General features: G+C 45.2%; 1 protein-coding gene across 13 annotated transcripts in view; it reads right to left on the bottom strand.

Moving 5' to 3' along the window:
• Positions 1-24,067, bottom strand: part of KIAA1217 (KIAA1217 ortholog) — an 850,300-nt gene that overhangs the window by 341,950 nt on the left and 484,283 nt on the right. For 2 of the 13 annotated variants that reach the window (XM_073018792.1, XM_008002516.3), the window contains exon 1: positions 1,232-1,713. The exons of 3 other annotated variants lie outside the window; for them this stretch is intronic. In XM_073018792.1, coding sequence (XP_072874893.1) covers positions 1,232-1,301 — 70 coding nt within the window. In that variant the 5' untranslated portion in view covers positions 1,302-1,713. Of the gene's footprint in view, positions 1-1,231; positions 1,727-24,067 lie in introns of those variants that run through there. 8 more of the 13 variants (XM_073018797.1, XM_037983497.2, XM_073018800.1 and 5 more) reach the window with 7 other exon arrangements.

Raw genomic sequence — 24,067 nt, 5'->3', positions numbered from 1 at the left:
CTGTCCCAGAAAATGGAGGGGTTGTGGGAGTCAGGGGGACAAGGTAGCCTTATCTTCTACTGGATGCCACTGACCCCGGTGGCCTCAAGGAGAGTGCTGTGCTTTGGCAGCAGGAACGCAGACACCTCGACAGATGACTGTTCAGACTCAGGGAATCTCCAGCCATTACAAAACTTCGAGTTTTCTACATTTCACTGGGGGATTTCTATCTCTTGTCATTGTAAGTTCTCCTGTCTGGCTTAGCTTTGCATTTTCAGCGTGGATGAGTCATGTGCTACTTCCCTTTTACATTTTCATAAAACACACACCTTTTCCCCTGTGCATAATGCCTACTCCCACGCACAGCACTGCACTCTCGCACTTCGTTTTTGTTGTGTACTGGCCCCTGCATGAACCTGAGGGAGGGTGGGTCGGGCGGTCCAGGGCTGTGCGGTTTATGAACATGCTGCCTATAGGATTCCATAGAATCAGTTCTCGGCATCACAGGCGTCAGATGCCAGAGAGCAGGGACCTCCTCTGGCTACCCAATCCCGCTGCGAAATTTCTTTGGAACAACATAAGCTTCTGGAAATTCCCTACGGAAAAGACAAGTCTATTATAAACACAATTAAAGGGAAACTGCCTGGAGAAAATTTACCAAAATTGTCCAACAACTCCCAAGTTTTGAATTAAAACATAAAAGAAGATCCAGAGTTCTATCTATCACCCAGATGCTCAAGCCCTCCCCTGCTGCTGGGATCTGTAAAATAAAACACGCCTGGTTTCTGTGATTTAACTCTAAAATACTGCACAAACTTTGCAGCCAGCATGCATCTGCCACATGGAATCCCCCAACCAATGAATGGAAGCTGCCGTCCTAGAGACAGTTTCACAAAAACAGCTCCTTTCTCCCATGGCCAGAGCCCCGGGAGGAAATGATTAGGAGCTGCTTAGTGATTTATTTGTCATTGCTTAGAGATACAGCGCATGCCGATGGCTCACTGTGCTACAAATGTGACATCACCCCACCACCTCCTTTGCTGCTTAAGAAAATCGTGCCAGAGATAAAGTCAAGCCTAAGAAATCACAGTTCTCTAGTCTCTACCCAGTTTGGAAAATGTACCATCTCAAGAATTTGCCTTTTTTTTTTTTTTTTCTTTGCCGGGTCCCAGGGCTGCAGTTTATAAAAAGCAGCAAGCGGCAAGGGGCACGCGTCCCTGTAACTCCATCTTTGAATGGGTCTGTTACTTACCCTGCATCTGTCTTCTGTCTGCTGAGTAAGGAAGGCACGGCTCACATTTCTGGCTTTCATTTTCTTCCATTGTCTCCGCCTGCCGCAAAAGCTCCTTGCTCTCTGGAAACTTCAGAGCGCAGTTCTAAAAGCTCCCAGAAAGCGCCTGGGAGGGGGCCCGGGGCTGGGGAGGAGGGGACGGTGCGAAACCCCACCCCAAACTATTTTCCACTCCGGTGCAAAGTCTCCCTCGCCCGAGAAAACTGCATTCCAGCGCCGGGCCTCTTGGATCTCCCCTACCCCTGGCCCTCCGTCCCTAGGGTCTGTCCGTCTGTCCGTCCGTCCGTCCGCAGGCGCGCTCCCCGGGGACTGGGGGCTGGGCTCTGCCAGGGCAGGGCGATGCTGGGGGTTGGGCGCGAGGGGGGAGGCCCCAACAGGTGACGGCCTCTCCTACCCACAGCTTGGCCTGCCTGGTTCTACCGCTGCAAACCACCGAGGCTCTGCAGCCGAGGAAGGAAAACATTTCACACATGATTAAGGCCGGGAGCCTTCGCTGGGAGCCAGTGCCCTCATCTCTTTAATCTCAGAGGGAGAGTGAGCCTCCCAAATCGGGTGATCCACATATTAAGAAACAGCAACCTGTCGAACCTCCCAAATTTCAGTGAACTCCCTTAAAAAAAAAATCCCAAACAATTTGAAAGAAAGGGTCCATGCTGAGTGCTGCAAGTAAGCACTTCCCGGCACTAATTTTTTAGGGCCCGATTAACATCTATGAAGAGGTCTAGCGTCATTTGCACACAGTCGATTTCAATCACTCAATCTGGACTTTTAAAAAAAAGTTTCTACTTACTTGCCTCACTTTCTCAGACTCCTCCTTTCCCCAACACACTTACAAACACACACACACTCACACTCACACACTCAGCCCTTGATCACAAATCCGAAAGGTAAACTAGTAAAGTCAACCTTCTGAAGCTCTCCCAGTTAACAACTTCAAAACATCTGAAAGACAGTGAAAATGCATTTCTTTGGATGGGCAGAGTTACAGCCAACATACTTCTTCTCCTTTTAAACCACCTACAAATATTTATTTTGTTCTTTACCCAGTCCTTGAAAAACTGGCAGAGTTCCCAGAGAGTGAAAATAGGGGGCATGATGTCCAGAAGAAAAAAAAAAAGGATGGCAAAATAATCTAGGCAACACTAGCTCTGCAACCTCAGATATCTCAGGGTAACAGTAGCTAGGAGGAAGAGTGCAATATTGTAACCTGTAGCAGCCCCATCACTAGAAGGGTAAAAGAGGACAATGCTTAGTCTGGTGACCATACCTTGCCCCAGTTTACAGGTCATTCCAGCAAGGTTTGAGATTGATTTAAATCAAGAATGTGTGCAGAACAATGGCTGGCCTATGTTCCAGATTGTGACCTCGAGTGACCTGTGTGTTTTGGCAGTGGGGGTGACGTATTTTGGTCATTTAAGACATAAGGATGTGGAAGCACCTAACAGACAAAGGATGTAGGCCAAAAGGAAAGGAGACATGCCAGGAAGTGAGTTATACTCATGTCAGGAGGGGAAGAAGAGAGCCCCTCAATTCCTAAGGGGATTTTTCTTGAAATTCAAGAAGACGCAGTGAATCTTTCAGAAAAATAAACCAGTGCCTTGGCAGCCTGAATAGAGGCAGTGGGGTTTGCAGGGCAGATAACTTAAGGTCTCTATGACTTTGCCACAGAATTACCTGGCAATCTTGCTTTAAGGAGGAATGAATCGTACACAGTTTCTGTCCCGGTGGCCCCTGGGCAAAGCCAGATGAATCTAGTTTCAAACTTACTATTTCCTTAGGTGTAAAATGTTCATGAAGGAGGACCCTCCTATGTTCAGCCTTTCAGGTCAAGATCATCCTGATTCTTGTACACTGTTGTGTATTAGTCTTTAAGGCATTAATGCCAGGAAGAGTGGAGAGGAGGGCAGGACAAAAGTGAGAGAGAGACAGAGAAACACTGCAGTTGCAGCAGCCCAAATCAGATGTCCCTCAGCCTTTGGTTGTGACCCCCAACCCCCTTGCTTTTGTGTCCAGAGAGCCCATCCTTAGCAGCTTCTACCTGTCATTTGGTAGCACAGAGGCAAAAACCCCAGGATGAAGGAGGCAGCAGAGAGCTGCCATGGCAGCTGGCAGCCACAAACCGTACCCTGCCCTGGGGTCCTCCTGGCTAGCTCAACCCAGGCAGAAGAGATCCATTGGCAGATGCTGATTATGATTTCCTGGGGGCTGTTTGGAAGGTGTCACAGCAGTCTTTCAAGGCCTCTGTTGATCCCTAGATGGACAAAAATAGGGGAATGTTTCCCACCAGGTCTGAACTACCATTTTCCAGGCAGCCCAAGGAACCCCCTTGGTCAGTCAACCTACCCTCCCCTCCTGCATATGGGCCAAGCTGACTGCCCTCTCTGCTGATATTCCAGGAAGCAAAACTCTGTGATATGCACAAGAGAAAAAGGCGTTCGGGGGGAAGACATTTAACATAAATCATTAAGGACCATGAAACCTAGACATGTATTTATAGTAAAATAATGTTCTTTTGAATGATCAAACTTTCTGACCATTCTATAGGGAAAAGCTTCTATTGGATTACTTACCGGCCTTTCGTTCCTCCTTAAGAAGAGGAACTGAAAACAATTTGAGAAGGCACTCTATTAGCCCTTGCACCGACTATTCCATATCTTTCTCCAAAGCACAGAGACCTTCCTAACCATTTAACACTGATTGTCAGTTTCTCCGGAAAACAGTAGCTGTATTCTGCAATCTATATAAACCTGCTAACTCTGATCTTCATGAAAATACTCTTATTGTCACTGCTGTTACTGTGGAGATGTTCTTCTTTCTGGAAGAAACACTATTTGAACTAGAAGTAGGTGTATTTCTTTCTGGTTTAATTTAATTTCTGGGCTTAAAAATTGCTATTACATTGCAATCTGCCTACTGCTATACTTTGAAATTTGCTGTGAAAGGCATAAGGAAAGCGGCAAGAACTTGAAATCTGATTTCCCTCCAGTCATATAGAGAACTAGAATAATAATAATACCAGGAGGCTAAGTTTTCAACTCCATTTCTGTTAACGGGGAAAGGTGCAAGACTATTTCTTGGTTAGTGGTTCCATATGTTGCAATTCATGACTCAAAATGCGCTACCACATAAAACAAATGTCATTTAAAAGGAAAGACAAGTGATGAGATAATAGAGTGCTGTAAAGACAAATGGTGATTTTGCAGTCATAGCTAACCTGTTACAGAACTGGACCATTACTGGTGCTGATAACACAACATAAGTGACATCCACCATGAAGAGAATTAATCACAAAAATCTTAAACAATTGTATGCGATTTCTCAGCAGGCCAATTACAGGGTTGTGGAAAGCATGTCAATTTCCTTTATGTAAGTTTTTCTTTTCTTCCTTTTTTTTTTTTTTCAGATGGTGTCTTGCTCTGTTTTTTTTGAGACGGCACCTTGCTCAGTTACCCAGTGGTGCGATCTGGGCTCACTGCAACCTCCACCTCCTGGGTTCAAGCGATTCTCCTGCCTCAGCCTCCTGAGTAGCTGGGACTACAGGCACATGCTACCACGCCTGGCTAACTTTTTATATTTTTCGTAGAGATGAGTTTTCACCATGTTAGCCAGAATGGTCTTGATCTCCTGACCTTGTGACCTACCCGCCTCAGCCTCCCAAAGTGCTCGGATTACAAGTGTGAGTCACTGCACCCAGGCTTTTCTCCTTTTTTTTTTTTTTTTTTTGGAGACGGAGTTTTGCTCTTGTTGCCCAGGCTGGAGTGCAATAGTGTGATCTCGGCTCACTGCAACCTCTGCCACCTGGGTTCAAGCAATTGTCCTCCTTCAGCATCCTGAGTAGCTGGGATTACAGGCACCCGCCACCATGCCTGGCTCTTTTTTTTTTTTTTTTTGTATTTTTAGTAGAGACGGGGTTTCACCACGTTGGCCAGGCTGGTCTCGAACTCCTGGCCTCAGGTAATTCGCCCACCTCGGCTTCCCAAAGTAATCATTCTGGGTTTACAGGCGTGAGCCATTGTGCCTGGCCTATGTAAGTTTTTCAAGAGAGAAGTCATTGCAAGAACATTGTAAGTGGAATTGCCCTGATACATATTTAATATTTTTTCACTTTAAATTCTATTAAGAACCAGATAATTGAAAATGACTTGACGTCATGACACAAAAGAAATAATTAATGCTTGCTGAAGTCCTTAAAATGTACTTTTCAAAGGCAGCCATAACTGTGGGAGTTAATCAAAACAAAGTGAAAAACAAAGAAGTCAACAAAAGTGTTTCAACCAGAGGCCTCATGTTTGATGTGTTCCACATTAACTGTTTCTAAAAGACAGGCTGCTATGGTATGAGGCCCTGTAAGTCAAAAACAAAGGATTTTTAACAACTGGGATAACATTTGCTTAAATGGATGATCTGGCACATGTGAAATGTGGGATCTCCAATCCTAGTTTTGACAGCAATATGTCAGGTGGCTAGGGTGACCTTATACTTAGTAGAAACCAGCAGTTGTGAGAGGGAAAGGAGACACTATTAATAATTACAACTGGACAACAAACCACGACTGTCCCTGGCAAACCAGTACAGATGGCCACCTATGTGTGATCCCAAGATAAGCCCCCTGGGCGCCTTAGGTTTCCAAATGTGAGGGGAACATAATGATACTGTTTGAGTTTCCCAACAAAGACCCTATAAAAGAATCTTAAACAATAATTAAAAAATAAATAATCTTAAACAATAATTAGAGCGAAGGTGTGAGCCTCACATGAATTGTATTACAAAGCCCCACTAACAATTTCACAAATTCCATAGTATGATACATTTCTATATGACTCATAGATCAAAACAGAATTTTCCCTTCTGTGTTAAGAGCAACAATTTCACCAGGTAACCATTTATATCTCCAGCATTCTCTCCAGAGCAGAGGGTAACCAATCTTCCCTTACTTAAAGTCCTTAAAATTCCAGTGGCTCCAAGGAGATTCTGCCAGACACTAAGTGAGGTGCCCAAGAGCCCCTCCCTACCCAGCAACACTCAAGTCTCCCTATCAAATGTCTTGGAACTCTCCTCTTGCCCCTCCACACAAATTCCTCATGTGATCATATAATGTGAAACTACACATAGATCCAATGTGTTAATACTTTAAGCATGTTTGCTTTCTTTTTAAGAGAACCCATTGATGTTGGCTTTTATAGGTATGGGTTCTTTTATCTATCTTAAGTTGGAAGATAGATGCTGGGCAGCAGAGACCCCGTACGCACAGCACTGTGGTCAGAGCTGGCATCTGCGCAGCACATCGTCTTGAGAGTCTTGCTTAGCTCTGCCCTCTGGTCACTGCAGACAAAGTCTGGATTCCAGGTGGCACCTTCTAAGTGAAAATTGTAACATGTATCTGCTCACCCCTTTTATCTCAGAGGGAGCGAAACCATGGCATATTTCACAGAGTTCCTGAAGGGCCAGGGTGGAATCCACGAGAATATGAGAACTTCTATAGATACAAGCACCTGGGTTGCTACCTCGCTTTACCCACAGTGCCTCATTATCAACCCTTTCAATAGAGTATTTGTTGGAAAGAGACTCTCCTGGCTTATTTTCTGTCCTTCCTTGAGCTTCTCCCAGGCCGTCTCTCAAAGCTACAGTGACCTGTGGAGGTGGGGGTTGGGGAGTAGGGGGAGCAAGGAAGGGAAACCAATCAAATTGCCAAAACTGGGATCATGGAGTACACTTCTCCCTGTTACCCCCACCAACATCTCCCCACTTTGCTGCTGAACAAACTGACTCCTGGAGCATTCTCGAATGTCTGGCTCTCATCTTGCCCATCTTTCTCATCTCCAGCGTCCTGTTCAGTCTTTACTTGGTGAATACCTTAGGATCTTTTATCCTCTTTTTTCACTACTGAAGTCCAAGGCCATTGTCCTAGGTGACCCCTCAATCATTATTATTATTATTATTATTTTGTTAGATGGAAATGAAGAATAAAAAAGGAGGTATCTCTCTTCTTTTTTTTTTTTTTTTTTTTTTTTTGATACGTTCTCACTCCACCACCCAGGCTGGATTCAGGGGTATGATCATGGCTCACTGCTTCAACCTCTTGGGCTCAATAAATCCCCTAGCCTCAGCCTCCCAAGTAGCTGGGACTACAGGCACACTCCACCATGCCTGGCTAATTTTATATTTTTTGTGACATTAGGTCTCATTATGTTGCCCAAGCTGGTCTTGAACTCCTAGGCTCAAACGGTCCCCTGGCCCTGACCTCACGAAGTGTTGAGATTACTGTCATGAGCCACTGCACCTGGCCTGGTATACCTAGTTTCTAAAATTCCTCTTCTTTCAACAGTAGAATTGGGTTTGGTATTATCTGGGGGGCATTGCTGTAAGAGCCCTAAGGCGGCATGCAGTTCAGTCATAGATATTTATCAAATTCTGCCGGGAGCTGGGCGCCTGCTCTAGTCACTGAGACCTCTAGTCTGTAAGCTAAGACTGTGATGCCAGGGACCTCCCTGGGGCGCAGGGCTTCCTGGAGGAGGAGGCCAAAGCTGGAAACTACCCTCAGAGCTGGTGCCGAAGAGGTGTGGAGCTGCTAGGATAGGGGAAAGCGCCTGAGGGGAGCTTGGGTGCAAGGGTGCACCCAGAGCATAGCCTTTGGGCAGGGGTGCCCCTAAAGGCTTGGGGGCAGTGGTGCAGCCCAGGGTGGAGGGTGGAGGCTCAGAGAACAGGGCCTGGAGGTCACCCTGATGCAGGAGAAGGAGAAGCCTGCGACTGGTGTCTTGGAGTCTCGGCAGGGATTGGCTGTGCCCAGGGAGTTTCCTGACCGCTCTCTCCCCTGAGCTTTGCTCTCCTCTCCCCCCACCTTTGGAATTCAGAGCTCCTCACCTTCCCTCCCAGGGCCAGGGAAACAAGTGAATTGCCTTGATCACTTTGATCACCTCTACTAGCTTCTCTGCCAAATAAACACTGACATTGACTTTGTTTCAACAATGCAGCTAGTTTTGTTTTGGTTTTGTTCCACTTTTTCATCAGTTCTCAGCCTCCGGTTGAGTGATGGCCATAGGCTTTAAGAGAAACAGAGACACAGATGCCACAGAATGAAAGGCGCAGTGCAAATGCATTCACCCTTCCCTGTCACCCCGGGAGGCTGACAGTGCTGCAGCCACACCTGGAGCTGAGGGGGTCACCCAGCAGCCGGGGCTGGGCTGCCTCCTGCGCACAGCCTGCACTCCCTCGGGGGTCTCAGAACACCAGGAAGCGTTGGGAATGGGGTCCTGGAGAGGAGGATCAGGGGTGATCAGGAGATTGGGGGTGCTCGGGAGGGACATCCAGAGACTCAGAGGGCTCAAAGTAGCCCCTGTCTGCCCTGAGCCATGCCTCCCACTTCTTCAAGTGCCTCACCCTCGAGTTTATAGGATTCTTGAAAGCCAGTCACGTGCTTCAGAAGTCAAGTATTTTTACAGTGATTTTATTTTTCTCTCCCCACCTCAGCCCACAGAACTGAAGGCGGGGCGGAAGCGGAGGCGGAGTAGGGCCGGGTGGGGACCTCTGTTCCTTGCAGATGGAAAAACAATTTTAATAGAGAAGGACTAATTTCTGGGTGCTGGAATGCAGGAGGTAGAGGAAGCCCTCCAGGATTTAGAAAGCACTGATGGCTCAGCTTCTCTGCCCTAAGCCGTAGTGCATTTTGGGTTTGTCCCCAAGGCTGCTAGAGCTTAACATTCTTCATTTCCCAGATGACATTGTTTTGCTTTGTAAACACCCACTTTTGCAAACTTTACAATCTCTGAACTGGACAATATTGAGTGGGATAAAATACTTAATGACTAGTTGGGCCAGGGTTTCTATAACACTATATTAGGAGCCTAATTTGTGTAATGCTTGAGTTCATAAAGGTAAAAAGGGTACAATGATTTTTTTTTTTTTTTTTTTTTTTTTTTTTTTTTGAGATGGAGTTTTGCTCTGTCACCCAGGCTGGAGTGCAGTCGTGGGATCTTGGCTCAGTGCAACCTCTGCCTCCTGGGTTCAAGCAATTCTCCTGCCTCACCCCCCGAGTAGCTGGGACTACAGGCGCATGCCACCACATCCAGCTAATTTTTGTGTTTTTTGTAGAGACAGGGTTTCGCCACATTGGCCAGACTGGTCTAGAACTCCTGACCTCAAGTGATCTACCCGCCTCAGCCTCCTAAAGTGCCAGAATTAGAGGCATGAGCCATGGCACTCAGCTGGTGCAATGATTTTTAAAATTGTTTCTGCCTGCCCCCCACTGACACCTCTCGTCTGCATATACCTTCACCCAACACGTTCAGCACCAGCACTGATACAAACTGGTGTGGACAGTGGGCTGCAGGAACTGATTATATTCTCAGGTTCACTCTGCTCACAGGCCCCTTCTGAGACAATCAGCTAGGAATGCTTCCTTTCGTCACCGCCAAGCCTCACTGGTACAATCAGTAGGCTCAGCTGGAAGAGCTCAGAGGCTCCCTGGGCTGGACAAGGGACAAAGCGATCCAGTCAGATTTCCCCTCTTCTCCTTTACAGAATTCAAATATGAAATGTATAGCAAAGGGGTACAGGTGGCGTGACTAAATATCCCGGTTTACCTAGGACTTTAGGTGTTGCCTGGTTGTAGAAATTTTGGTGCTAAAACTGGAAAAGTCCCAGAGAAACTGAGTTGAGTTGGTCACCCCAGATGCAGGCATATGGCAGGTGAAAGCTGAGATGCACAAAGACAGCAAGCATAGCCAGGTGGCGCAGTGGCACAGTGGCTCAGTGGCATGGTGGCTCGGTGGCACGGTGGCTCGCATCTATAGTCTTAAAAGTTAACTACTTGGGAGGCTGAGGCAGGAGGATCACTTCAGCCCAGAAGTTTGAGACTAGCCCAGGCAACATAGTGAGACCTCGTCTTTACAAAAAATTTTCAGAAAATTAGCCGGAAGCCCAGGAGTTCGAGAGTGCAGTGAGCTGATAGCTTCACTGCACTCCAGCCTAGGAAACAGAGCGAGGCCCCATCTCTTAAAAAAAAAAAAAAATTAATTAAAAAAATTAAAAAAGTGACAGCAGGCAAAAGCCTTGAGGTGACACAAACCAAAGAAAGAGAGAAAAGGAGAAAGAGAGAGATCAGCAGAGCAGGCTGGGCAGGGGTGCATGGGGGGGAAGGACAGTGTCCTGTGGGTTTCCCAGAGTTACTCTCAGCCTGATGCCACTACTGCTGTATTTATTTATATGTATTTATACACACACACACACACACACACACACACACACACACACATAAAAAATGTCTCCTAATGTTGCTCAAGAGGCTTGGGAAAGCCATTTCCTGTTTTTCCTTACTTCCAAATATAAATAATAATCCAAGGTTACTAGGTTATTAGTACATCTATTTCTTGACACCTGAACAGGTCATAATCTATGAAAATCAGGACATTCACATGGTCAGTTGACAGAATCACTTATGAAATAAAATAAATAATAAACATAGTTTGGTTCATCTTTAAAAACAGACATACACACACACAGCCTTGTCTTATCTTTTCAAAGGTTTCAATGCCGTAGTTAAACATTGCCATGGCTTGCACATAAAACAGTCAACTGTAGGCTGAATTTGGGGGAAGAATAAAACCTGAAGAAAAGGAAACAGTGAAAATTATTTTGTTTCCCAAACATCAACAATTTCTCTTCAGCTATAGTTTGAATGTCTGTCCCCTCCACAACTCACGTTGAAATTTAATCACTAATGAGTGGCAGTGTGGAAAGCTGGGGTCTTTAAGAGGTGACTGGGTCAAATTCTTACCATTTATATTAGTATTAACTTTATACTGACTTGCCTAAGATATTAAGCTTTTTCTCGTCTATATTATTGTTAAATTACAGATTTGATAAAACAGTTATATATTTTCTTACATCCTGTATAGTAAATATATAACTATTAAACATGTAAAATATTTTGTTTACCGAATTCTTTTCTATTTTGAGAAAGGGTCTCGCTCTGTCACCCAGGCTGGGGTGCAGTGGTGCAATCACAGCTCACTGCAGCTCCAAACTCCTCCAAACTCCTGCGCTCAGGTCATCCAACTCAGCCTCCTGAGTATTTGGGACTACAGGTGCACACCACCATGTCTGGCTAATTTTCTACACATTTTTTATAGAAATGGGGTCTCACTATATCGCCCAAACTGGTCTTGAATTCCTGGCCTCACGTGATCTTTCCACCTCAGCCTCCCATAGTGCTGGGATTGCAGGCGTGAGTCACCACACCTGGCTCGTTCATGTGACACTGAACATTGCCTCCTAAGACCTCGTAGTTTGGAGAATACTGCTTTAGGCTAAAGATGATCAATTCATCCAACTCGTCATTCACTCACACCTTCATTTTTTCAAAAAACGATTAAGCCCTAGTTTGCCAGTGGAGGAGGCCAAGGATGTTGAAATTGATGAGAGAAGCCATAGATTTGTGAACACTTGTCGCACTTTCTTTGCTTATATGTGAGCCTCTCTGATGAGATTTATGAGGTTGCCAAGGAATAAGACCAGCTTTATTATCTCTGAATCCCCAGTTCCTACCACAGCCCAAGGCACACATGGATGCTGAGTAAATGCCTTTTTTTTTTCTTTTTTGAGATGGAATCTTGCTCTGTCACCCATGCTGGAGTGCAGTGGCACGATCTTGGCTCACTGCAAACTCCGCCTCGTGTGTTCAAGCGATTCTCCTGCCTCAGCCTTCCAAGTAGCTGGGATTACGGGCCTGCACCACCACGCCTGGCTAATTTTTGTATTTTTAGTACAGATGAGGTTTTGCCATGTTGGCCAGGCTGGTCTCAAACTCCTGACCTCAGGTGATCCACCTGCCTCAGCCTCTCAGAATGCTGGGATTACAGGCGTGAGCCACTACGCCCAGCCAGTATCCCAAACAGTTCCATTCTATATAGAGGTCAGAATCCAATTAATGAAACACTGAACACCAAAGAAAATCAGCTGACGAATTCTCTGCAGCTGAACAGTGGGGAAGAGAAGGGCAGTAAGCCTTCGGAATCTGACAGAAATATTACCCACTGATAATGGGACTCTTTGAAACAACACAAACTCATAACATGTTTTGAATAATGGGATTCAGTCACGTCAGGGTTACCTGGTTTACCACGGAGAAAACTCATAAGCAACACAGCACAGAGGTGGATGCGTATGTTTTGGATATTCACTCAACAGGCTCACAGACCGATTCAGAGCACCCGGAAGACCTCAGGAGGGATGTGATAGGAAAGACGATGGAATGATGGTGGACGTGGCAGGACAAGTATCCGTCCCACGCATTCTGTGCCCCAGGACAGGTGTCAGGTCCATGCATTTCATGCACAAAAAGCTTGAACTGTGTCCTGCCAGCACCACGGAGTCATGAACAAGATAAAAGCAGACTAAGGACATGATCAGATTTGTGTTTGAGATAAATCTGTGTGGAGAATGGATTTGAGCGAAGCAGGAAAAGAGATTACAATAAAGTTTCTGTTATAGTAATTTAGGAAAAAAGATGTGAGATTTGAAACTATGGGAATTATAAAGATAAAAAGAAGGCAAAGGTTTGAGAAATACTCAGGAAGTAAAATTGGCAGGATGTATAAATTAAATGGAACGTAGGGTAGTGGAAGCTGGGAGATGCTCCAGACTGCTGAACAAACTCAGGTTATGTTTCAACATTCCGTCTCAGTTCTTTCCACTGATTGACTTTGGTCAGTGCTACCACAAATAGGCCCAACCCAACTATTTCCAAAACAAGTTCACTGCTCTAATAGGTTTCTGTCGCTACATTCTTTCAATGTCAGCAAGTCAGCATCGCACGTTCTAGAAACAGGGACGAAAATTCAACATTCTGCCAACACCATCTTTCTTTCATAAGTCAGAAATGGCTCCAGGCACATCACATGGCATTAATTTTGTACTATATGCAATTCTGATTGATTACTGGGTGCCGAATTATAAATAGTTGTCAAGAAGTCTAATGACCATTTATCAAAAAAGATGCTGAAATCCAGTATATATGAGTTATAAAGAAACGATGTGGCAGGGATATTAGTTTAACTAAAAGGGCATTGGTTATATAGATCCCCTCCCAGTTCTAAAATTTCTGCCTGTGCCTAGCTGTGTGTTCAGTTTGCTTTGGGTGCAATTTCTAGAACTCTGTGCAAACTCTTTGGTTTAACTCCAAATTGTAGTGAAGGATGTGAGGTGTAATGCTTAGCACCTGGCACGGTGCCTGGCATATAGTAGGCACTCCGGGAAAATTTATTGGGTAAATGAATGTAAATAAAGGCAACCAACTCTGGGCAGATTCAATCCCCGGGGCGTGAAGCCAGATTTTCCCCTATTAGCCCAGGATACCCATAAAATAGCTGGAGGCTACAAGGGAGCAGCACAGCATCTGCACCTCGGCCCTGTCTTTACGCACTGCTCAGACTGGTTTTGGGGCTTAGATATGCCTGGATCTTCATCTTCCTATGTGCTTTGTTGTTATTTCACTTACTACACAGTTAGTGCAATGGAGAAGTCCCAGGGGATGCAACTGTCACCAGTAGGAACGCAAACCCCTGTTTAGGCATATCGCCACTAGGGGGCGAGAGAGTCAAAAGGCTGCATCGGAACGTCCGCCTTGCCCTCTACAAGTTGTAAAGTTTTTCCTGAATTTCCAATGAAAGCATTCTCAGATTTCTTCTCCCTAATCATCTCCGATACTTGGTACAGCAAGAATGAGGAATCACAATAATATTTTATCCCCAAGCAACTGGAAACATCCACCTTTGGCAATGCTTTTTGTTTTTAATAAAAATTTAAACATGAAAACAGAAATCAGGAAAATTTCCCAAGATTGATCACTGCTTTGAGCTGCTTCCTATGCAATTGCCTGGAAGCTGTGAGGCCCCAGTGTGCTCCTTCCAGGCACTGTGACCAGAGACACTGCGCGGTGGGTGGGGTTGCCAGGGAAAATACAGGATGCCTAATTAATTCAAATCTCAGGTAAAGTCTTTAATGTAAGTATGCTCCAACTTGCGAGAGCTGTGTGTGTGTGTGTGTGTGTGTGTGTGTGTGTGTGTGTGTTTTGAGACAGGGTCTCACTCTGTCACCCTGGCTGGAGCGCAGTGGTGCAATCATACCTTGCTGCAGCCTTGAACTTCTGGGTTCAAGCAGTCCTCCCGCCTCAGCCTCCCAGTAGCTAGAACTACAGGTGCACACCACCACACCTGGCTAATTATTAAAAGAGAAATTCTGTAGACATGCAATCTTGCTGCACTGCCCAGAATAGTCTCAAACTGCTGGCCTCTAGCGATCCTCCTGCTTCAGCCTCCCAACGTGCTGGGATTACAGAAGTGAGCCACCTTGCCTGGCCAAAACATATCTTTTTTTCTTTTCTTTTCTTTTTTTTTTTTTTTGAGACAGAGTCTTGCTCTGTCACCCAGACTGCAGTGCAATGGCAGGATCTCAGCTCACTCCACCTCCCGGGTTCAAGCAATTCTCCTGCCTCAGCCTTCTGAGTAGCTAGAATTAGAGGCATGTACCACCATGTCTCACTAATTTTTGTGTTTTCAGTAGAGAAGGTGTTTTGCCATGTTGGGCAAGCTGGTCTCGAATGCCTGACCTCAGGCAATCCGCCCACCTCGGCCTCCCACAGTGCTGGGATTACAGGCGTGAGCCACCGCACCCAGCCAATACATATTTTTTAAATGATATAATCAGCAAAGCCCTAGTTCTTTGTGAAAACTAACAAAAACCAAAGCAAAACCTTTCCTAAGTTCCCTTTCTTAGCACATGTCACCTAAAAGATTTGCTTCTCAGTGGCTCTCCCCGGAGCCACTTCCTTTCCTGGCTAAGAACAATTCTCATTCAGTATCTTCCTGTCATCAGATTTTCCCATATTCGGACTTTCCTGGGAACATTTTCACACATTATCTTAGTGGCTCTGTTGCCCTCTGATTCCAACCTCGCTCTGTTCTTTTCTGGAGGTAGAAGTCCTAAAACAGAAACGCTTATCCCCAATCCAAACAATTAATCCCCAAAGAACTTTCGAGACAGGACAGGTTCATGGCTGCCTTGTCTGCAAAAGCCCTGTTTTCTGGGTTCCTTGTCTTGGGCAACCTGCAGAGTGAGAGCCATCACTGAAGGATGATTTGGGCTTCAGCTGGAACAAGGAGAAATACTCCTGAGCCATTCCTAATGGTTTGCTCGGGCAGGATCTGGAGTAAGAAGACACGGCATCTTAAAGCTGGAAATACAGGAAGCTTAATAAAAGGCACTGCAGTGTTTCTATGGCACTGGACAGGGTTTTGAAAATACTTCCAGGGATGCTGCAGTCCAGGGACAGGGACTCTCATCTCTTCTAGGCCTGAAGGAGCAAGAGGAGAAAGCACCTTCTCCAGCCTGGAGAGAGAGTCAAGGGGAGGGCTGCCTGGAGGAGTCTGCCTTCCCTAGAGGAACACAGCCCACCCAGAGTGGCCTGGCAGGGAGGGGACCAGGACAGGAGGAAGACAGCCTCATTCTTCTCTTGGCCTCCAGCACTTGGAAGGAGCATGGAGGGTAAGATTGCGGACTTGTTATCCTCGTACAGAGAAATAACAATCATATAGAATAGAAATAAAGACAGGCTGGACTGTGGCTCATGCCTATAATTCCAGCACTTTGGGAGGCCAAGGCTGGAGGATCACTTGAGGTCAGGAGTTTGAGAGACCAGCCTGACTAACGCACTGAGCACACTGAGACCCTCCTCTCTCTCTTAAAAAAAAAAAAAAAAAAGAAAGAAAGAAATTAGCTGGGTGTGTGTGGTAGTGCATGCTACTGTGGAGGCTGAGGCAGGAGGATCACTTGAGCCTGGCTGAGATGGGAAGATCATGGCTGCAATGAGCTGTGATCATGTCATTCAACTTGTCTGGTTGACAGAGCAAGACTCTGTCTCTAAAAACAACCCCCAAAACAAAGAAAAGAGGCTGCCTGTGCTAAGGACAAAGTGAGCTGTAGACTCAACTGTTTTGGGAGTTCAGCAGAGTGAAAATAAAGGCCAGAGGTCAGGTGTAGTGGCAAGTGTCTGTAGTCCCAGTGACTTGGGAGGCTAAGGCAGGAGGATCCCTTGAGGCCAGGAGTCTGAGGCCTGCCTGGGCAACATAGCAAGGGGAAGGAAGGAATGGATGAAGGAAGGGGAGGGGAGGGGAGGGGGGACTGGGGGAGGGGAAAGGTAGGGGAGGGGAGAGATATGAAGGCCAAGATTGGTGGGAAAGGTTTCATAGAAGGTTTGGCAACTTATTTATATGCTCCTTGGAGATAATTTTTTTTTCTTTTTAGACAGAGTCTCACTCTGTTACCCAGGCTGGAGTGCAGTGGTGTGATATCAGCTCACTGCAACCTCTGCCTCCCAGGTTCAAGTGATTCTCATGCCTCAGCCTCCTGAGTAGCTGGCATTACAGGTGTGTGCCACCACATCTGGCTAAGTTTTATATTTTTAATAGAGATGGGGTTTCACCATGTTGGCCAGGCTGGTCTCAAACTCCTGACCACAGGTGATCTATCCACCTAGGCCTTCCAAAGTGCTGGGATTACAGGTGTGAGCTACCGCATCTGGCCTATTTTAAATTATCTCCAAATGAAGAAATCAAAGTACATGAACATGCACATGACTGCTTTGTGTGTGTGTGTGTGTGTGTGTGTGTGTAAAGAAAACGCTGAAGATGGAGATCACACCAAAAAAAAAAAAAAAAAAAAAAATCCTTGAGTACTGTGATGTGCTCTAACTGTCAAATGTTGAGAACTGAGCACTTTCCTCATTTACTGTTGACACAGGTGGAGTTATCTGGATTATCACAGTGCTGCATGGGGCAGTCATTTATTTCCTCCAGAAGAAACAATTTAAGTCATCGTTCATGTTCGGGTTAGATAGCAACAATGTAGAGCGTTCTCGCCTGCAGATAAAGGAAGACGAGTATTATCTGACCTGACCCTGGGGAAGATGAAGAAACATCTAACACTGTGTTTATAACTGAGCAGGACAGATCGCCAGAGATAGGACAGCAAAGACCCCATTGTCTACACAGGGCTACATTTGCATCAGAGAGGAACACTTTCTGAAGCAGCTATTGAAATTGAACACTGGTATAATATCTCGTATCAGACTGTCACTTCAGAGCAAATTTTCTCTCCAGATAACTCCGCAGAACTCCTATGAAATCAGAGTCACGAGATTTGTATCTTTACTGAGGGAACTTTAAGAAGCTAGAGTGTTTTAGCCGTTAATAATGTAAGCTTAGGTTAGGTGTGGTGGCTCATGCCTGTTATCCCAGCACTTCAGGAGCGGGAGGCCGAGGTGGGAAGATTGCTCAAGCCCAGGAATTTAAGACTATCTTAGGCAATGTAGCAAGGCCCCGTCTCCTCCCCCCAAAATGTAAAAATTAACTGGGCATGGCGGTACATGCCCGTAGTCCCAGTTACTCAGGAAACTGAGATGGGATGATTGCTTGAGCCCAGGAGTTTAAGACCAGCCTGCACAACATACCAAGACTCCATCTCTCAAAAAAAAAAAAAAAAAAATTAAAATTAACTGGATGTGGTGGCACATGCCTGTAGTCCCAGTTACTCAGGAGGCTAAGGCAGGAAGATCGCTTGAGCCCAGGAGTTTGAGGCCACAGTGAGCTATGATTTCACTACCAGGCATTTCAGCCTGGGTAACAGAGTGAGATTCTGTCTCAAAAATCGAAATAAAGAAACACCAAATAACATAAGCTTCCCAAGGTCTTGCTGTAAGCACCACCCCAGACATTGTAAACGTCACCTCTGGTCACATATGTAAATTAATTGGGTCCTGTGCATTTCTGCAGTCCCTGAGGGACCTCAAGAGTCCTGGTCGGGGCGTGACCTCTAACTGAGGTTGGAGGGCCATCTCTGGGCCCCAAATGTGCTTCTCTTAGAAGCCTGGGCCATGAACAAATGGGATGTGATGAACTTAACCTTATGGGGTTGACACTGGAAAATAAGGTCGCAGTGATTGCTTTGATGGGGTCCAGAGCACACTACCCCCTAAATATGATACCTTGGCATTGAGAAAATAGCAGAAGCAGGAAGGTCTCTTTCACCTTCCCCTTATCCTTCCCCACTGAAGCAGGTGGCAAGATTCTCATGTGAGAGATGCCCTCCCTGTACCTGGAAGAAAGGAGTATCCTTGTCTCTGAAGGCACAGGGACATAGAGAAGAATCTAAACAAAGAGTCCTGGCTGAGCCCCCAAGTTCATTACCATTAGATCGCTTCTTTCATCTTCCAGTCATACTTCTGCATGACTGTTCTGCTTTTCATCAGACTTATGCATAAACATACATACATTCACCTCTTTCTTTGGGTCTCCCTTTCCAAAGGCTCTTGTGTCAACCCCAAAAAGCTCTTGTGTCAACCCAAACTTACATTAAGTACATTTGTGGTTGGGAGCAGGAGCTCATGCCTGTAATCCCAACACTTGGGGAGGCAAAGGAGGGGGATCACTTGAGGTCAGGGGTTCCCGACCAACATAGCAAAACTCTGTCTCTACTAAAAATACAAGAATTAGCCGGGTGTGGTGGCACACACCTGTAGTCCCAGCTACTAGGGAGGCTGAGGCATGAGAATTGCTTGAATTTGGGAGGTGGAGGTTGCAGTGAGTTGAGCTTGCGCCATTGCACTCCAGCCTGGGCAACATAGGGAGACTCTGTCTCAAAATATAAAAAGTAAATTTGTATACTTTTCTCTTGCTAATAAGTCTTTTGTTACACATGTCTCAACCATGAAGCTGGAATGAAATCTTTTCCCCACTACAGTTTCAATGCCTCCAGTCTTGATCCTCTTCTGGTTGCTTTTGCAATACATATATTTTTTAATTTAAAAATGTTTAACTTTTGTGGGTACAGAATAGGTATATATATATATTTGTGGGGTACGTGAGATGTTTTGATATAGGCATGCAGTGTGAAATAATCACATCATGGAGAAGGGGGCACTATTTATCCTTTGTGTTACAAACAATGCAGTTACACAAATGTACAATTAAGTTATTGTTGTCTATAGTCACCCTATTGTACTATTAAATAGTATGTCTGATTTTTGCAGTTATTTCCAAACCTTATATAACTCTCCTGAATGGAGAACTTTCCTATTGTGCCTGTTAACTGTTTCTTATTCCTGACCAGATTAAAAGTCAGGAATGCAGGTCTTTAAATCACATCAAATAGAGTAAAACTACGTTATTAAAAAATTAGATTTTGTGGTACAAAGTGACTGATCTTTTGGTTTTTATTATTTTTTGAGACAGAATCTTACTCTATCACCCAGGATGGAGTGCAGTGCCGCAGTCTCAGTTCACTGTAGCCTCAACCTTCCGGGCTCAAGCCAACCTCCTACCATAGCCTCTCAAGTACCCAGTACCATAGGTGTGTACCACCTTGCCCAGCTAATTTCTGTATTTTGTATAGAGATGGGGTTGCATCGTGTTGACCAGGCTGGTCTTGAACTCCTGGGCTCAAACGATTCACCCGCCTTGGCCTCCCAAAGTGCTGGGATTACAAGTGTGAGCCACCGAGCCCCGCCTGTGATCATTTTTTTTAAAGCATGACAAACCCATGTCCTGGTTATCCCTTTCTCTCCATGGAATCATCTGCTCTTCAGAGCACTTAACTGATATGGATTACACATTTTCTTCTTATAGACTCTATCCATATGGTAGCTAATTGGAGAGCTCTGGCTGGCATTTCCTGGAGTAGGTGCCAAAGGATGGAAAGGTGTTAAGAAAATAACTGGTCAGCAGCCTGCTTTCCCTTAAACAGGATATCCTCTGTGGCTCATTCTAATCCTGAAACTCCTAGATAGCACTGGGTTCTCCCAGGAAATTTGGGGGAATCTGTGGGTAGGAGAAACTTCTGGATTCCTTGTGTTTGTCGACCAGGGCAATCCTGCTATGGGAAAGCCCTAACTTCTAAAGCCCACGGGAATTTACGGCTGCTGACCATTCTACCACACGGTGAGCTCTGAGTCAAGGAAGGCTCGGGTTCAGCCCTCATATACAATAAGCTGTTTGGGGAAGTTCGGTCTTTCAAAGTAAGGAGGAGAAATGTCTACCACATGGGACCTGTAGGTAAAACCTCCTCCTGCTTGCTGTTTTACTATTTCTGGGCATTGGGGTGCAAAACATGTTGCCCCCAAATATGGTACCTTGCGGGTCACTAGCTTTGACTTTCCCCAGTCTTTCTGTTTAAGAACCAGCCATAAAAGAATTCTCTCACCGACCTCTCCTGAAAACAGGCCATAAGATTCCTAAGTGACAGGTATCTTGCCTTATACCCAGAGGAAAGGAATGCCACAAAGAGAGGTCAAGAAGAATCTGAACAAACAGGCTTTCCCCCAGTTTATTACCATTAGATCATACCCTTTGTATGTCCAATCATACTTTTTTTTTAAATAGAGACAGTCTGACTCTGTCACCCAGGCTGGAGTGCAGTGGTATGATCATAGCTCACTGCGGCCTTGAACACCTTGGCTCAATCAATCTTCCTGCCACAGCCTCCCGAGTGTCTGGGACTATAGTCATGCACCACTATAACCAGCTAATTTTTAAATTTTTCATGTTGTATAGATGGGGTCTCACTCGGCTGCCCAGGCTGGTCTCAAACTCCTGGCCTCAAGCAATCCTCTCACCTTGGCCTCCCAAAGTGTTGAGATTACAGGAGTGAACCGCTGCATCCAGCCTCCAATCATACTTGTACAAGACTGTCCATTCTTCATCAAACCTACCATGAAAACACACAGTCTTCCCTAGGTCTTTGGATTTCCATTTCCGAAGGCTCCTGTGCCATATAAAACTGATATTAAATCAGTTTGTATGCTTTTCTCTTGGTAATCTGTCTTTTGTTATAGGGTGTCAGCCATGACCCTTGTGATGGGTGAGAAAAAGGTATTACTCTTTCTCCTCTACTTGGGTAAAAGTGTGTGCACATGTGTGTTTGGGGGGAAGATAAGGGATAGAAAAATATTTAAAATTATTACATTAATTTTGGGAATTGTAGAGTTCTATACCAAGGCAATCAATAATTGTCTAGAATTGCTCCCCAGTTTCAGGGGCATATTTTCAAAATATTTTTTAGCCAAAATGATTTGCGGTCACCCTGTGATCTCTCTGCCCCTTCGGCCAAGCACTTAATAGTAGCAACAGCTATCATGAATGACTATATACTTTATGTCAGCAAGCACTTTCATCGGTGGCATCATTTATTCCTCTCAATGACCTGATGAGGCTGGTATTGCCATCATCCCCATATTCCAGGTGAGGAATATGAAGCTTTGACTGGCCAGTCATCAAGCCCACGGACGTGAGGCTTGAGGAAAGTGTCCGGTCTCCTCCATGTTGGGAGCAATGAACTAACCAAGACGATTTCAATACCTGACTCCTGAAAAAGGACGAACACATTACACTTGATTCTTTAAGGCCCAGCCTCCATCTTTCTTTCCCGACAGAAGAGTGATTCCATTTTAGTTAGAACAACACCAAGAATAAACTGAAATAGGCAGCAACCTGTTGAACGCTGCAGAGAATGCTTGCAATTTCAATTTTGGTCAATTCCACACACAAAAATCACCAAATCGGGTGTGTGCCTCGTACTGTGCCACAGGCTAGAGATTCAAAGATGGAAATGAGGGGCCCTTTTTTACATGTGATTTATCCCTGGCTGTGATCCTCTGTCCCTGAGAATTCCCAGGGCATGACAGAAAGTATTGGAAAGCTCATTAGTATTATGGCTTATTTTTTTGAGGCTTCACTTTTATTTGAGGTTTGGAGATGGGATAAAGGAGTTAATTAATTGAAGAGCTAAGCCACTTAAAATACTACAAATAAACATTTTTAAAATAAACACAGATATTACGATGTTGGATAAAATTACTGCCTTCTTTTCTCTCTCTCTCTCTCTCTTTCTTTCTTCCTTTTTTTTTTTTTTTTTTTCTCTGTCACCAGGGCTGGAGTGCAGCGGTAGGATCATTGCAACCTCCGCCTCCCAGGCTTGAGCGATTCTCCTGACTCAGCCTCCCGAGTAGCTGGGATTACAGGCACTGCCACCATGCCTGGCTAATTTTTGTATTTTTTGTAGAGATAAGGTTTTGCCATGTTGGCCAGGCTGGTCTCGAACTCCTGACCTCAAGTGATCTGCCTTCCTTGGCCTTCCAAGGTGCTGGGATTATAGGCATCAGCCACCACGCCCGGCCTATTGCCTTCTTTTCTTTTCTTTTTTTTTTAATTTTTGAGATGGAGTTTCACCTTGTTGCCCAGGCTGGAGTGCAATAGTGCGATCTCGGTTCACTGCAGCCTCCACTTCCTGGGTTCAAGCGATTCTCCTGCCTCAGTCTCCTGAGTAGCTGGGATTACAGGCATGTGCTACCATACCTGGCTAATTTTGTTTTTTTAGTAGAGATGGGGTTTCTCGATGTTGGTCAGGCTGGTCTCAAACTCCTGACCTCAGGTGATTCACTCACCTTGGCCTCCCAAAGTGCTGGGATTACAGGTGTGAGACACTGCACCTGGCCATTGCCTTATTTTCTGAGATAAAACGCTGGACTTCAAAGAAATTGCATGGAGGAGGCCCACCCAGTCAGTACTGTGTGCTGAATCTCCAAGGGTACTGGTTCTCTTTCTCTGCTGGTAGTTATGATGCTTTATAACCAAGTGGAAATGAATTAAAAGTGCAGAATATATTGAGTGAAGGGAGACAGAGAAGTATAGAGCAGTGACATTTTTTGGAAGCCAGACCCTCTGGACTGAGAAAGGAAATAAATGACCTGGGAGGCATCGAAGAGGGAGAAACTCTGAGCAGATTAATCACCATTAGCTCAGTCAGCCACAAAGGTTATGTGAGCAAATACAAAAGAGAAAAGAATGAGAGAAAGGGAGGCAGTGGACCCAGGATGTTGTGACAAGCGACAAGACAGGAAGCTCATGTTAGGAAAAATTGAGTCAAAGACGGAGTCTATAATGAGGGTTTTCTGCAACTGTTTATGAACAGATCTGACAGACAATGGTCAGACTGGCAGACCAGGGCTGTACGGACAGTCTCAAAGGCAGATCAATAAAACCATCGTAAAAATGAAGCACCGTTGGAAGAGGAGTAGAGCAGAAGAGACGATGCCAAAAAGCATAGCCTGAGTCACAGAGAGTACATTTGAGGAAACTGAGTGAAACGAACTGGGGAAGAGAAAAGGGAATGAAAAATACTAGATTAAGTTTTTTTTTTTTTAGACAGAGTCTCACTCTGTCACCCAGGCTGGAGTGCAGTGGCACCATCTCGGCTCACTGCAGCCTCTGTCTCCCAGGTTCAAGTGATCCTTATGCCTCAGCCTGTGTGATAGCTGGGATTACAGGCACCCACCACCATGCCTGGCTAATTTTTGCGTTTTTAGTAAAGAAGGTATTTCACCATGTTGGCCAGGCTGGTCTTGAACTCCTGACCTCAGGTGATCTGCCCGCCTCAGCCTCCCAAAGTGGTGGGATTACAGGGGTGAACCACTGTGCCCAGCCAGATTAAAAATGTATAGATGGGAGATACAACAAATATCCCCCTTCTCAGTAATAGGTATCACTGGAGAAAACCAAGTAATTGAAAGAGGAAAAGGTATGATTATATCTGAAGATAATTCAAGAAGCTTTACTGAAATAAAAGACATGAATTGACACATGGAAATATAGGCTAAGAAAAAATGACTACAGATCAAATAGTGAGACAAAAGTCGACTCTGGAAGGCAGTGGATAATAGATACAAAGTCTTCAGAGATGTAAAGTATGACTCAA

The sequence above is a fragment of the Chlorocebus sabaeus genome, chromosome 9 (genome assembly GCF_047675955.1).
Source record: "Chlorocebus sabaeus isolate Y175 chromosome 9, mChlSab1.0.hap1, whole genome shotgun sequence".
Taxonomy (NCBI): Eukaryota; Metazoa; Chordata; class Mammalia; order Primates; family Cercopithecidae; genus Chlorocebus; species Chlorocebus sabaeus.
Note: the sequence above shows the minus strand (reverse complement) of the source record. Positions and strands in the feature narration are given on the sequence as shown.